Here is a 16,243-nt window from a genome sequence, read left to right on the forward strand (position 1 = left end):
TTTCAAAGCACATCTCATATGGATCCCTAAAGAAATAATTTCATGCCCCCCCCTTTTCTGCACTCAGGCACTTGCACTGTGGCTTTCTAGAGCTTGAGATCATCGCTCTTTTTCGACACCATTTAATGAGATGACCAGTTCCTACAAGCTTTGTGAACATTGGCAAACTGTGTAGAACCAAAAGAGTTGCATCTCACTCAGAGGATGAGGTAGTTTTGAGTTCAGCTCTAACCATACAATGGAAATCTGCTGTGCTTCCCCTACTCCTGGCATCAGATCTCATATTACTTGTCTGATAATTCAAAGACATGCTAATAGGAAATCATGTTCAGTTAGATGGAGTACCTCCCACAGTAACAGAGGGCAGCTTGCTATCTGCAGAAAAAGTGAAAGCCAAAAAAAGAATTATCCATGAAAGATAAAAAAATATAATTCTGTTATAATTTCTCTTTGAATCATTATATACAGTTATTACAGAAAAAAATGTCTTTCTTGCTGTGCATTACAGCAGAATCAAGTTATGTCTTCTCCGCGAGATTCACATCTTCTTCATGCTTACGCTGCATCAAGGTGAAAAGAAGACTGGCATTTTAAAGCCGTGTTCTAACTACGTATGAAAGGCCAATGCTCGGGTAGTAATGTTTTCCTCCCAAAGTTTGAAGGCAGCACCTTTTCCAGCCTCATTTCAAATATCGTATCACACTTAACTCCTGACTTTCCTAATACAAATGTGATGTTAGGAAGCCTTGTGAGGAAAGCCAGAGATGGCTTTAAGTCACCAGAAAAGAAGAAAGAGGATCATCAGAAAAGCACGGAGCAGAGGCAGACTGACCAGCAAACAGTAACTCATTTCCAGGAAGATCTGCGAGTTTTTAGAAATTCCCCTTTGCTGTAGGCTTGGTGTTTCGATCTACACGGTAGAAATGCTAAATCGTGCTCTTTGATTAAATCCCAGCCATTTCAAATATTACAGCCTAAGTATTTCCGCATGCATATTTAATGCATTTAATGCATTACAACAGTGGAGCACATTACTGAGAAAAAGTGTCTGACTGACTGAAAAAGAATTTGCTTTTCCAAGCCAAGGGCTAAATCATAACAATCACTTTAGTTATTGAACAACATTTTTGTGTGTGTGTGTTTTGTCTTTTGCTTTTTGTCATTTTGCCTGTTTATCTCATAGCTCTGTTCCAAACTTTTGCTGAAGGGAACTGAGAAATGATTTGAACAGCGATAAATGTGGAAATCACAGATCCAAAACACTGCTAGAACTCAGCATTGCTCAACAAAAACTTTGTACATTTTAACAAGTGAAAAAGCACCAGCTTTAGACAGAGATGAAACCATGCAAATCAGAAGAAAGAAATTGAGTTACTGACTACAAAATTCTGTGGTAAAAGCAGTACACATTTAAGAAAAACAGGTCAGAGATGTACAGAAAAAAAGTTCAACAGATTGGCTGGATGCTTCATGTATGGCAAACATTTTATTAGCTACTGACCAAAGCAGTAGAAACTCTTGCACTCTTCTTGTTTGCAGATCATGAGAGTTCAGAAAAGCCCATGGAGTTATATGTGATTCATAATGTGATTTACAAGCTGTGTTGTAGCATGCACTGGGACAAGGTGGGGGGTGAAAGGATAGAGCACAGCTCTGGTGAAGAAGATCAGGGGTAGTGCTGGAAGGAAAGCTGGACACGAGTCAAAGCAATGTGCCTTCACAGCCCAGAAAGCCAACCTGCATTATAAGAGGTGTGGCTAGCAGGGCAAGGGATGTGATCCTGCCCCTCTACTGTGTGTTGGAGAGGGCTTTGGCCTCTTGGCAAGCGAAATCCTACTGAACCTCCTGGTTCCGGTGGGGCATCATTGTGACAGCACGCACTGTGATGAGGGTGCTTCTGCCACTCCCACCATAGATTCACAACATCACCTAGTGACGCCCCACTGGAACCCCCAGGAGGTTCAGTAGGATTTCGCTTGCCAAGAGGCACAGCAAAGACTGCTTCGTTGCAGGAATGTCTGCAAGGACAAACCCCAGTTTCACTGAGCAAAGACGCTCCCGCCCTGCGGAAAGGGGTCAAGGATCAGCTCGTGATGCTCGTTCCCAGGTTTGTCTTCAGCAGCTGAAAACCCGAGTTCCTGTGTCTCGCTGTCCTTCAGGTGACAGCACCGACTTTTCTCCTCTGCATTTTGCAGGCCCTCGTCAACTGCAACCCAGACTTTGGGGGAGAGAGCCCTCGGCTCCTCGAGCAGCGCGGGCCGAGATCTGGCCAGAAGAGGAGAGCCGCGGCCGCCCCCCGCTCTTGCTCCTGCCAGCACTGCATGCCGGCAGCGGGTCCGGCAGCCGGCACCCAGGCGGTGGAGGCCGCGGGGCCCCGGCCGCGCAAGCACCGAAGGACGGCCCGCAGCCGACGCCACGTCGGAGCCGCGACTACGCGGCCAGCGCGTGCCGGAAACAGGCGGCCCGCGGGCCACTCCCTGCCGCCACCGAGCGGCGGCCGGAGCCCTGGCGGCGTCTTTGTGTCTCAGTTCTTGTTCGCCGCTTCGCCCTTCGTGGGAGACGGCTCGGCACGCGGCCCAGCGCGGTGGGAACCTCCCCGGCACCAGGCAGCGCGAGAGCGGCGGGCTCCTGGGGCCGCCCTGCCTTTCCACGCTTCGCCCGTCGCGGTGAGCGTGCAGCAAGAAGTCAGGGTGATGGCACCGGAGTGGGAGCCCTGCGGAACCCCGCGGCACCCGCGTAGTGCCCGCGGCTTCGGCTGGGTGGAAGCAGGCTGCTGGCTGCGCATCTGCGGCTCCGGCTGTGTGGAGGGAGGCAGCTGGCTGCGCGGCTGCGGTGGAGGTGACCGATGGGCGCCCTAAGGACAGCGGGGGCGTCAGCAGCCGCGTGGAGGCGCTGCCAAGGCGGTGGCTGGTAGAGCGATAGTTCTGAAGATAAGGTATCTTGGTAATAAATTAGTTCGGTTGTTCGTCACGTCCTTTCGTTCGTTCGTTCGTTCATTCCTTCAGCGGCGAGATCGAGATCGCGGGGGAAGTTGTTTGTCGAAGGCTAAGAATGCTCTGCAGTCCGCCCCGCCGCAGCTCGGCTCCTGGCGCTTTCATTGGTCCCCCAGCTCGGCCGCGGGCACTTCGCTGCATTCATTTCTCCTGAGGTAGCTCCGACGGAAGGCCCGCACAGCTCCTGTCGTGCTCGCAGCGCCCCCCAGCGGCAGTCCGCCCCGTGCACCCGCTCGGCCTCGGCTCCGCCCGGCTCCCCGTGCTGCGGTTGCGCGGAGGGCGGTGTGACGAGCAGTGCGTCCTGCGCCGAGCCGGCAGCCGCCCCGAGCCGCGCTGTAGCCGTGCCGCCATGCTGCCCAACACTGGGTAAGGCGTCCTCGGCTTTCCTCCTCCCTTTGCTTCTTCGGCGGGGCGGCGAGCTCCGAGCCACACCGCCTCCCGCGCCTCGGGGTCCCGGGGCAGAGCCGCGCTGGGGCGAGCGGGGCCGGGCGGAGGGACAACCGGGGCTCCGCAGCCCTCTCTGGGCGGGGGGAGGCGAGGCGCGGTTGTCCCGGAGCGGCTGGGCGCTCGGTGCTGTGCGCTCACGGGCCAGCTGCGTGAGCGTCCGGAGGGCAAAGTGCGGCGGTGAGTGTGCTGTAGGATCTGCGCTGAGGGGCTTTTGCAGCGCTTCTCTCGTGCCTGGAGCTGCTAAAGAACGGGGGCATACATTGTCCTTATTTGTATGTTGTAAGCAGTTGTCATAAAATTCTGTACAAGTGCAGAAAGCGTCCGTGCTGCAGCCTGGTTGCCCATGCTGCTTGCCCATGCTGCAGTGGGCTCCCCTGGTTGCTCCCATGCCTGCTGAGGAAGGAGCCCAACTTCAGGATTTTAACAACCCTGAGGCTGCAGAGCTGGGAGGTGAATGTGACATTCTGTCTCCTTACCAGAATTCAGCGCATTGGAGCCTTTAGAATATTGGAGACTTGAAACAACTTCCTACCAACTTTGTAACAACTTAGACAGTTGAGTGCTTTAGGAAAGTCTTGCAGAATGCTTCACATTTTGTGCAGTTTTCTCAGTGACACTGAAGAAACACCAGAAGAGTCTGATGCATCTGGCTTTGCTGGCGCTCTCACACTGTGCTGAAGGGGACAAACTAAATGGTTATAGGAAAACTAAGCAAGAAGGTTTAAAAAGCAAGCAAACAAAAAAATCCCAACACAATAAAAGCATGAGAGTACTGAGTCAGCGTTTCACTGGGGATGAAATGAAGGTGAATTTTCCCTTTTACGTCTCTGATCTCAATGAACAGTTTGTGTGGGCTTTTGTAGGAGACAGAATCTGCAGAACTGATGGAGCTCCAGAGAGCCCCTGAGGGGCTGCTGTTGGGTTTCTCCAAAAGTGTGCATTCTCCAGGCTGAGCTAGCCCAGTCCCTAAGTCTGTCCTCACAAGGGCTCCAGCCCTTGGCCAATTCTGTTTCCTTGTGCTCAACTCCTACTTGTCAACATCTGGCTCATATTGAGAGGCTCCAGTTTGGACACAGGGTCTAAGTGTGGTCTTACAGGTGCTGACTAGAGGGGCACAATCCCTTTTCTCCATCTGTGCTTTATGGTTCTTGCGTCCTGAGATGCTGCTGGCTTTTCCTGGTGGGCATACTGCTGAGTTACGCTCAGCTTGCTCTCTGCCAAGTTCCCCATTGCCTATTTAGCCTTTGCAGCTCCCTGGCCATTCTTTCTCCAGCCTGTATCATTGCAGGGACTCTTCAAAACTTCATGACTGTCCTTGCTGACTGTCATGAGGCTTCTGTTGACATTCATCTGACCTGTCAAGACTCCTCTGGATGGCAGCCCTGCCCTTAAGCACATCAGCCATTTGTCATCCCTTTCCAGTGCACTTTGTATTCTCCTCTAGGTTGTGATCCAGATGTTGAACAAGACCAGTGCTGGGGTAGATCCCGCTTAATAGTAGTCTCCAGGCAGAATATTGCTTCTTACCCACCATTCCCTGAACCTGTACAGTCAACCTTTCTTTTACCTCTCAGGCTGTTCAACCACACAGACCATTTTACATATTTACTTGGATACAAAAGTATTTTGGGAGACAGTAATGAAACCCTTGCTAATGTAAATGGTGTCGACTGCTCTCACTTTGCCCGCAAATTCTCTCACTCTACTGCAGACGGTAATCAGGTGCAAGCCCATGCTGACAGTTCCGAGTCATCATAAATACATACTCAGGGGAGGAGCTGGTCCATGATTTTCACACCAACCTGGGGAAGACTGAAGAGCTAGCACATCTGTGAGTTGGTGGGGCATTTTTTCTGGCTTCTTTGACTATGTGTCACCCATTCCCTTTCCCCTAGTTGACAGGGGACTCCAGTGATTCCTATGGCTTGTCAGGTATGAAGAGAGGGGCCTTGCAAGGGCGTGAGCCTGCCTGCTACAGCCTGATCTATGGACATGTATAGCTATGTCCTCTCAAGAAGCTTCTAGTTCAGCTCAGGTTTGATATTGTGTAAAATTTCTTCTCTTGAGAGTGATGATTCATTGGAACATCTGCCCAGGGAAACGTGGAGTCACCATCCCTGGTGATATTCAGGAAGGCTTTAGATGAGGCGGTGAAGAAGACGGTTTAGTGGGCATGGTGGGGATGGGTTGATGGTTGGACTAGATATAATTGAGAAGGTTGGAAAAGACCATGATTACCTCTCATCGATGGCTCCTTTTTCTTTTCCTGGTGAACTGTGTTCCTAAGCAAGTAAATCTAGTGAAGACCAAGGCACTAAGCACCTCAGGCACTACCAGTATCTGCTCTCACTGAATCACCCACACCACTCAGCAATGCCTTCTCCTTGTTCACCCTCTTCCTACCCACGTAACAGCAGATAAACAAGTTACCACTGACCTCCTTTGCGAGTTTCAGCTGCGGGTGAACTTTGGTTTTCCTCACACCATACTGACGTACTCAAGCAGTGTTCTCAGTTCCTTCTTTGTAGCTCACCGGTGCTTCCACTCCGTGTGTGACACTTTTGTATGTGGGGACTCAGTCACAGGTCAGCTGAGCAGCTGTGTCAGCCTGCTGGTTCACCTGCTCTCTAGGACCCAATTCTGCAGAAGGCAGTGGCTTGAATTCACAGTATCACAGAATAGCCTGGGTTGAAAGGGACCTTAAGAATCATGAACCTCCAACCCCCCCGCCGCAACAGTGCTGCCAACCCCCACATTTAATTGGCTTCTGAAGGGCTGTGTTGGCTTCCAGAGATTGCTGATGACATAGGATGCCAATGCAGAGGAATATTCCTGCCCCTTCCTGCCTTGCTTCATTTTTTTGCCCTCTGAAAGTAAATGCCCTCTTGCAGGCTGTTTTATTTGGAAGTTTTCAGACTGGAGGGTGAAGAGGAAGTGCCAGAAAAACACTGATTATGTTGAGTGTAGCTCAAAGTGGAAAGAAAGCTATATCAAATTTGTTTTCTGAAAAAACCTCGAAGTTGCTGCAGCATGTGCTTGTATAGATTCTTTACCAAGGTTGCAGTCTTAGACCTCTAGTTTTTTTCATTCAGTTATGGAAAGCAGCATGGGCTTGATGCAGAGCACCAAAGTGCAGAATCCTTCATTTGGAAAGCCCGTGGTCTGTAGGGCTTTATTGTGAAATATGCTATAGCATAGAGTAGACTTTTTTGCTCTTTAAAAATTCCTTGGCATTTTGTGTGTAAGAAGAATGTCTTTCTGGTGCTCTAGAACTTGTTAGTTTCTCCAGAAGGTTTGGTTGGATAAATTTGTGGGGAATTATCAGATTAAAATTACTGGAAAACTGAATTTATTGTAAAAGACTTAAGAAGAAATCATGGTCATTTCTGAAAATCTGATTCTTGGCTCTTGTCTTTGGCACCCTGCTCTGGCATGGTGATTCTGGACTTTGCCTTTATGGCGCATTGAGCTGCCTGTCCTCTGTGTTCAGAGGGCTGAAAGAAACAGAGAGCTGCAGTGAGTGTGAAAACATTAGAATTGTTTTTTTTTTTTTTTTTTTTTTTTTTTTGGAGTAACACCTTTTCTGTTTTTGGAGAATGCAGCAGTTCCATTGAGGGCAGTCTTGGATTATTGTACAAAAAAGTAAAAATGCAATTGGGAGACCTGCACAACCTTCCAGCTTCCTTGTATTGATAATGGAAGTCATCATATGTTCAGTGGTGGTGAAAGGCTTTGTTACAGATTTATCCATTTATTCTGTATTATGGGTCTGTTTTCTTTTTGTGAAATTTTGAAGGCAATTGACTGTTGGGAAAACTGCACTGATTGTTTTTGTCCTGGAGAGTGCAAGAAGTCACTGAGTTCCAGATTTTGCTTTGTTCCCCCTCTTGTTTTCCCTCTCCCTCCCACTCATCTTCAGGAAACTAGCAGGCTGCACGCTCTTCATCACTGGCGCGAGCCGTGGAATTGGCAAAGCCATAGCCCTGAAGGCTGCCAGGGATGGTGCAAACATTGTGATTGCTGCCAAGACAGCTGAGCCCCATCCTAAACTTCCTGGAACTATCTACACAGCTGCACAAGAGAGTAAGTTGTAATCAGGGTGGGCTTCAGACTGTGGGATGTGTGCATGTCCTCGCTTAATTCTCATGTATGAGTGGGAAACTGCTTAGACTCTCATAGCTCCCATTCAGCTTTATAAGGATGAGCCCAAGTGCTTCTCTTCCCTCGCAGGAATTCTTCAGGTATTAAAGTTTGATGGTAATGAATACGCATATGCATAAATGTAAAAATGCCATGTTAATTAAAATGTGTGGTGAGCTATGCACGTTCTCAGTGTTAGAATTTTGTCATGGCATCCCTATTCATTATGCAGTATGTGAAAGAGTCATAATTTGAAAGGTGTAATTTTTAATGCATTCATTGAATGAGAGATTCTCAGTAGGCAGTTCGTGCAGTCTGAGAGAGAAATTCTGTGTGTTATTTTCTAATCACACAGTTGAAGCAGCTGGAGGAAGGGCATTGCCATGCATTGTCAACGTCAGGCAAGAAGAGCAAATAATTAGCGCCGTGGAGGAAGCTGTGAAGACGTTTGGAGGTATGCTGTGGGGCAGGGGACAGGCTACCACGCAGATTAGTCAAGGAAGGAAAGAACACCCTAACCTGCTTTACTCCTGTTTTTTTAAAATACTTTTTTAATTTCACTGCTAATGTGAGGTGACTTATTTTAAAACCAGGGATCGATATTCTGGTGAACAATGCGAGCGCCATCTCTTTGACCGGCACTTTGGAAACAGAAACCAAGAAGGTCAATCTTATGATGGATGTCAATGTACGAGGAACCTACCTGACGTAAGTGCTGAGACGGCGAACCAAAGCCATTTTAACAAAATGTGTAATGCTTATCTGAGATATTGGTGCAGAAAGTAATAATAACTAAATAGATGTATGTATATAGTGTGGCTTTTTTGTCTGCGGAGAAGATAGGGAGAATTTCCCATCTGACAGAGTGTATCTGTTGAAGTCTTCCTGATTCCTGTGCAGTAAGAAACCTGCTAGTGAGTCACAAACACTGTCACTGGAAAGAGTTGAAACCCCAGCTTGTTTATGCAGGTTGTAAAAGACAGCATCTACTTTAATGATTTTGTGGTTGAGAGTGTTTTTTCTGTGGCTGACAGTATGCATGTATCCAGATTAAATGCATGAGTAGCAGGCAGTTAGTGTAGTTCATAGCAGTGCTGTTCTCCCTAACACATTTAGTAAAAATTCTGTTAGAGAGCCCATGAAAATGTGCACCACAATTGTAGAAGTGGCAGTTATGCTTTACGGATTGATGTAAATTCCAAGTTGAATTAAATATATGACTTTCAGTCTCTAGAGTGTTGGTTTTAAGTTTTTCTTGGAATAGTCATCATAGCTTTTCACTATACCATATCATTTCTTAACTGTGGTTTTAAAAATGAAATAAACTTGTGATCAGAACATAACAAATATGGCACTAGATGATACTCTGCACTGGTAATTTGGCTTGTTACTACATCATGGTTTATTGCCCTTCCAGAACTATTACAAGGAGACTATTACCTGTGAGCATCTGGAAAATCTGCTTTAGTAGATGTTGCTGCACAGCTTGGAGGATGCAGCCCAGCTATTAGATATGAATGCTATTCTCGAGATAAGTGAGATAGGACAGATTTTTTTCAGTTCTTTTCATCAGATAAATATTTGATTACAAGGGAAGGGTTTTAGCTTATCATTGGATCTCCGTGAAACTACTGCTCTGCTGTAATGGTAAGTGTTCTGCAAAATAAGAGTGACTGTCTTGCCTGATCCTTCTCTCCCAGGTCTAAAGCGTGCCTTCCCTACTTACGGAAGAGTAAGAACCCCCATATTCTGAACCTCAGCCCGCCTTTGAATATGAAACCCATGTGGTTCAAAAATCACTGTGGTAAGTAGCATCCACTGCCTTTGTTGTTATGTGTTGAGAAATGTATGAATAACTAATGAAATGTGAAGGAGTGCCAGCCAAGAGTTCCAGGTATTGTGTTTTTCGTCCTCACTAGAGATTGACAGGAGTGTTTTGCACTTTACTTGAAATAAATTGTTTTCTGGTGAAACCCAGTGCAAATCTCATGCCCTGGTATGTCCTTTATATTTTCAAGAAGGTTCTACAGGTAAGAGTTACAAGTTTTTCAGAGGATTTCTTAAGACTACACAGTGTTTTCTATTTCCAATAGAGATAGAAAAGCAAAATCTCTTTTCTCTGTGCTTCTGCATTTGACTAGATAGCCATAATGCTTAATGCTGTCTTTTTAAACAGAAATTATCTTTGAGGAGTGAAGGAGACTCCAATTGTGTCTTCAGGCTAGAACGTATGTTGCTCATTTTAAACCTGTAGATTACCTTTTAAATTTAAAGACTTGTAACATGGTTAAACAACTCCTGCAAGTCCATGTTCCTTCCACACAAGATTCCCTTCTCAAAATAGACAAAAAGGATTTACAATGTGCTTTTTTCCTTTTCTTTTTTTTTCCCCCCCCCTTTCCTATTAAATACTGGTGCAAGGGGTCTCTGAGAAAAACACAAGAAAAACACCACGCAGTTAAGGCTCAGTCATTGTTTCCATTTGTCAAAATGTAGACATAAGAACTACAGTTCTTATCTGCTGAGGATGGGGGGAGTTGGGAGAGTTTCTGTACTCTGGGAAGATACTGCTTTGACCCCGGAAGGTTGATTTTCCATAACTTACATCCTTCAAAAGTAAAAATCTGTGCATAAACTCTAAATTTGTATCTTACTAAATATAGGATTTTTGTGAACTTTTTGTAGCCTACACAATTTCTAAATATGGCATGTCCATGTGTGTCTTGGGAATGGCAGAAGAATTTAAAGGAGAAGTTGCTGTCAATGCTTTATGGCCTAAAACAGGTGATTATTATGAATTTTTGTATTTTGTCTTATACAGGTGTTTTATTTAAGTTTGAATAACTGCTGGGACTGATTCAGGAAACTGAGCAGTTCTGCATATTTTTTTGTGATCAAAGATGTTGTATGGGTATTGGCTTCCTTTCCTAGTTCTCACTATAGCCTTGCCACTTTCATTCAAACTTACCTTCAGCCTGAGTGCATTCTGCTTCTTCTTGGCCTGTCTTGTCATTGCTCCTTTATACATGACTCGAGCCTTGGTGTGCACAGAATCATTGAGTATTAACATACTTTCATTTGTAGGTATTAAATGTCCAGTACTATTTAGAATCCCCAGCTAGTTAGATTGCCAGAGAGTAGATGAAACTGACAAGATACATACCTCAGTAGATGTAAAAAACAATTAAAAAAACCCATTCCTTGAAGTTCTGGTTCAGTGGGCCAGCAAGTGCTTTTTCACACAACCATCCAACACTTCTTGCAAGTCACAGCACGTTAAAGAGCTGTAGAAAAATAACTTGTGTCCATCTTGTACTAGCTCCAGTTTATTGTCCCTGGGTCAGTGAGGATCAGGGCTGCTGTTCAAGGTTTGGTCAGCTGCTGAACAAAGAGACGAGTGTCTTGAGAGCATTAGAAGCATTAAGTGAGCTCTCCAAATTGTGTATGTCAGTGTTTTCTTGATGAAAACTGTTCATGTGGCCTGAAAGAGAAAAGTTTGTAATGTGCAAACAATCTGGAAAGAAAAATGTTGCTTTGAAAGGTTTCTCTGCCAAAACTAAAAAAGTTAACTACTTTAGAGTGAGAGAGAGGTGACTTTCATGGTATGTATAATACAGTTGTGAAGTTTCTAATTTAAAGAATGTCATATATATGTGATTAGCTTCAACGCTGGAGATTACCACTGTGCTAGTGTGGTTCTATTGGTTCATCCAACTCTTTGAAATAGAAAAATATGCTGATAGTGAGATGTTAGGAGCTCTCCATTTATCTAAAAGTGAAATGAGGTAGCCTGCCTAAAGGATGTAAGAGTGTGTTTGAGTAGTAGAGATATTGCAGGGCCGAACTGGAAGATGCTGTATGTGTATTAGCACAAAACCAGCAGCACTTTTATGAAACAGGTGGAATGATATTCGGACTGTGAGAGAGGAGATGTTCAGAACCTTTTCATATCAGTTTGTGCCCATAGTTTTGCTCTTTTTAGAACAATAATAGTTGGCAGTAATGGGAAAGTAGAGGAGCACGGTCCAGGAAAAGTGGTTAGGTTAATCAGTCCTCAGAATAGTGGAATATCCTCATGCTGCCACCTGGTAAACCTCACGTGGCAGAAATCATCTCAAACTGTTACAGTTATTTACAAAAAAAAGGAGTCTTACTGGGCCATCACATTTCAGCAGACTGAAGAAAGGCAAATATGTTTGCTTTACTTTATAAGGAGAAAAACATCTAGCTGTATGTACACTGTACCTTTGATAAAACTCTGTTTTTCTGTTTTTCAAATCAGGTGAAATTAGACACATTAAGTATGGATTTTATTTATGGATCTAACACAACCATTCTGTGGACTCTTCAAAAAGTTATTTGAGTTTGTGCTATTGGGTTTCTCATCTTTACCTTAGAGACACTTGTTATCCCACAAGTTATTGCGGAGCTAAAATTAAGTATTGAGATTTTCAGTATGGTAATTGTTGCAGAAAATATTTTAGTTACTGATGCACATTCACTTTGACATAGTTGTCCTGTTAGTTTTTCATGTCCTGAATAAAGCCAGAGGAAGTCTTTGTGTGGAAAGTATTGATAGAAGGGTTGAATAATGTGAATGTTATAAAGAGTTCTTCCCATTATTCATGTTTTGGTTTCCTTAATACTTTTCAATTAAAGGAATCTTTACACTTGGAGAATTGTTTGCTGGTTGAGCATTCTTTGCTGGTTGATGGTATTACACAGCTTTGTCTTCTTATGATAAATTTTCATACGAGAGGAAAATAAAGCTTATGCAGTTGCCAAAGACATAAGAATTTCATGTCATCAGTGTTAAACTGGATTTTTTCTGTCCTTCAATTTTCCAGTCATACATACAGCTGCGACGGATATGCTGGGAGGAGCCGGAATAGAGAAGCAGTGCAGAAAAACTGACATAATGGCAGATGCTGCATATTGCATTTTAACAAAGCCAAAAAGTTTCACTGGAAACTTCATTATTGATGAAGTTCTACTGAGAGAAGAAGGTGTTAAGGATTTTGATGTCTATGCAGTTGCACCAGGTAAAAGAGATCTTTAAAAGGAGAAGTTTGGGAAGGAAGGAAGGCTGTAGGGAAATGTGAATATTCCATTCTCTTAGCCTCTTATGTGAGTCAGTCAAAAGATGCTTTGTCCCGAGTTTGAGAAAATGAATGGGAAAATGACGTGGGAAAGCACATAATAGTTCACTGAAGCTCTAATCATCAATGTCCATAAAATTAAAAAAAAATTCATTAACAAAAAGTAAATAGACTTGCACAATTGCTGCATGTATTACTACTTACCGAATAGTGAGATAGCATTTCTTCATCTTCAAATGTTTCTCACTGCATCTGTAAGAGCCTTCCAGGTCTGATTTTAAATGTACCAGATCCTAAACATGTCACCTCATGCTATGTCTTCTTTCCACCTGTAGTTCACTTACTTGTAAAGTGGGGTGCTGTCTCCTTCAGAATGCATTCCTGTTTGTGCAGCTCATCTTCACTTGGGCTTACTGTTATTGTTCAACTCCCCTTTAGGTCACCCCCTGACTCCTGACTTCTTCTTGGATGCTGAAATTGACATGACAGCCACAAAATCAGAAAGCCATGGTAGGGCAAGCTCTGCATGTACAAGTTCATTATTTGTGGTGATAACAAATGCCCGCTGTATTTTAACTTATTTTTCTTTTCTCCCAAGCATTTGGATTACATTCAAGCTATTTGGCAAAATCTCTTTTTGTATTTGGGGTGTTTGATTTATGGAAGTGACTGTAGAGCCTGCAACTTTTACAGTTTATAATCAGTGCGTTATTTTGAACAATCTTTTTTTTACCACCAGAATTAAGTAGTGTGAAGATTTGGAGTAAACAGTGCTGGGAAAAAAATTAAAAGCAATCAGCATATTTTGCAGGAGTGTCTTGCAGCATTTAGAACTTGACAGAGCCTCTCTTCCTACATGCAGTTCTCAGAGTCATACATGATATGAACGTCTAGAAGATGAAATGGAGAAGTTTTTTATAAAAGAATCAATTTCACTTTTTCAGAATAGTAATGTGTTTGGTTGGAGGGCAACCTGATATTTTCCTGATACCTAAGACACCTAACTGACGTTCTACAAGACTTTTGTCTTGTCACAAGCTTTATGTGCCTTGTAAATTGCAAATGTTCTTTCTTAATGTTAAATGAACACATTCACTGCAGTGTAAAAAGTTGCTGATTGAAGTTGTGAATTGATTTACAGCTTAGAATCTTTTGCAGAAGAATTACTGAAAATATATATATTCTTAGAAAGATACACAAGTGAAGCATTTGAAGATGAAAGTTACATTATTAAAGGCACTGATAGATTTTTGTTTTGTTTTGTTTATGCTGTCACGAGTCTGTTGAGTAAATTATGAGGAAACTGTGAGTAGTCAGAATTAAACTTTTCCTGTGGTTTCATTTTTAATATTTTGACATAGTAAGAAATGAAATAAATTGCAGAATTCTTTAGTGCTGTATACCAGTTCCAGTTTCCAGTTATTGAAAACTTCCTTTATTAATACTAAAATAACAAAATATTCATTTTTCCCCAAGAACTAAGAAGTTCAAATCTTAGAAAATTGGCAGTGGTCAGCAGTGCTGCATTTATGCTTCTTCACATGTTAAAACAACAGTGTTTTGGCATTTTACAGAGAAAAATGATCTGTTTCTTGTAGGTGCTTCGCAGGCATCGAATGGAGCCAAGGTTAATGCAGAATCTGCTTCAGCTGGCCCTGTTGCAGAAACATTCAGAGTTATTCAGGGAGAACTCAATAAAGAAATAGTGAAATCCACCCAGGGCGTCTTTCAGTTTGAACTGTCAGGTAAAACCATCACTTGTAAAATCCTCAAACGCTCACTTTCCTAGCAAGAGGTAGTCTGAGTTTTCACATGTAAATGCTCATTTTTCAAAGCTGGTCTAGGAACAGGGCATCCTTGGGTATGTTCTATAAGATGCTGCTTTTCAGGGCCAACTTCAGCACATGCAGGATTTACTGTGCTGCTCTTGTCATAGGGAGATGCTTTCTGTGTCAGCAGCATGTGCTGCTCTTTTGAGGGATTTGGTGTATTTTCCAGGTGTTTTGTTTCTGCTGTGTCACACTGCTGGCTGTGCTGCACAGGGTCAGCACAGCACTTCTGTTCCAAGCCCCCGCTGTCTCCAGCTTCACCAGCAGCTGCTGCCTTGGGCTTGTCCCCTGACACATGGCACTGTGGGGCATCTGCTGGGGCTAATCTTGTCAGCACAGAGAATGCAGGGCAAGTGGCAGCTTCTGGCATGTCTCACACAAAGATGGGAGAGGAAAGCTGGCTGGGATAGCAAAGGGTGGGGTACATCAGTCCTTGCCGTGCTGCCACAGCTTCTCCCTGTTCTGCTCAGGTGATGAAGGAGGCACTTGGTACCTTGACCTGAAAACCAGCAGTGGGAGTGCTGGGTTTGGGAAGCCTCCTGCAGCAGCTGACGTTGTGATGAGCATGTCGAGTGGTGACTTTGTGAAGATGTTCACTGGTGAGTAACAAATGCGTTTGGCAGAATAGGGGCAGCTACTGGTGGCAGGAAACGTCCTGCTGATGGATGAGCAGACAGGTTCGTCTCTCTTTGTGGTCTTGAAATTGGATGAGCTGTGGTTGGAAGTGGATGGCCTTTAAGTTCCCTTCCAGCATAAGTCACTCTGTGAGTCTATGATTTTATAATAAAAATTTCTAGTGATTTGTTCAGTAGCTATTGAAATTTTCAGAGTGTAGCTTCAGAAAACATCCAGCCAATCTGTTGAACTTCTTTTCTGCACATCCCTAATTATTTTTTCATAAGTGTATGCTGCCCTAACAGTAGTGCTTGGTAGTGAAGTAACTACTAGATACTGCTATATGATATCAAAGCTTTTTGTCTCCAGTTCCTTTCCTTCTCCTGATGATTCTGTATCTTCTTTTTAGGTAAACTAAAGCCAACCATGGCCTTCATGTCAGGAAAATTAAGGATTAAAGGTAACATGGCACTAGCAATAAAGCTAGAGAAGATGCTGACACAGTTTAATGCTAAACTGTGAGGGGGAAGCTGTACCATCAGAACATCCAGCCTTTCTTTTATAATAGCAGTGCTACTTTTTAAAATGATGATCTACTTTTTTTGGTGGGGCTTGAAATACAGATATTAGTTTGTTAAAGAAGAACAAATCAGTTTGATAAAGACTGGAAGGTGTTTGTGATTAAACAATTCCTTCTTGAGAATACTTCCATTATGTGACTGGTGTATTTCTTTTTTTTTTTTTTTTTCTTTTCTTACACTCCTTTGGAGCAATGCAACACATCTGAAGTGGGTTTTCTTCTACACATTTGCTTGCATGCATTCCTGTGATGACGTAGAACACTGTAGATGGTTTAGCAGGGTACCACATACCCTTGGTAATTTGCCTTCTTTTTTTTTTTCTTTTCCTTTTGCTTTCCCCCTGGGCTTATTACCCACACTAGTTCTTGTACCTCTGTGTTTTACAGAATTAGGCTACACACATGTGCACACAAACACACCCCCATCCCAGACTGCCACAAACAAGGTAATCTCTCCCACAGCTCCTGCACGTAGCATCCCAAGGTTTAAACTAGAACATGTATACAGACACTTCACCTTCATGCTTTAGTCTGGAAAGT

The 16,243-nt window shown here is 43.8% G+C and overlaps 1 protein-coding gene across 1 annotated transcript; it reads left to right on the plus strand.

Annotated features, from left to right (window-relative positions):
• Window positions 1-3,230: 3,230 nt before the first annotated feature.
• On the plus strand, window positions 3,231-15,828 carry HSDL2 (hydroxysteroid dehydrogenase like 2). The gene is made up of 11 exons (XM_052701332.1): window positions 3,231-3,359; window positions 7,360-7,523; window positions 7,936-8,034; window positions 8,174-8,288; window positions 9,281-9,384; window positions 10,266-10,364; window positions 12,428-12,622; window positions 13,118-13,189; window positions 14,278-14,424; window positions 14,979-15,107; window positions 15,533-15,828. The coding sequence occupies exons 1-11, from the start codon at window positions 3,343-3,345 to the stop codon at window positions 15,643-15,645; spliced, it is 1,254 nt and encodes a 417-aa protein (XP_052557292.1). The 5' UTR covers window positions 3,231-3,342; the 3' UTR covers window positions 15,646-15,828.
• Window positions 15,829-16,243: the final 415 nt, after the last annotated feature.

Source organism: Tympanuchus pallidicinctus, unplaced genomic scaffold (assembly GCF_026119805.1).
Source record: "Tympanuchus pallidicinctus isolate F22 unplaced genomic scaffold, pur_lepc_1.0 scaffold4, whole genome shotgun sequence".
Lineage (NCBI taxonomy): Eukaryota > Metazoa > Chordata > Aves > Galliformes > Phasianidae > Tympanuchus > Tympanuchus pallidicinctus.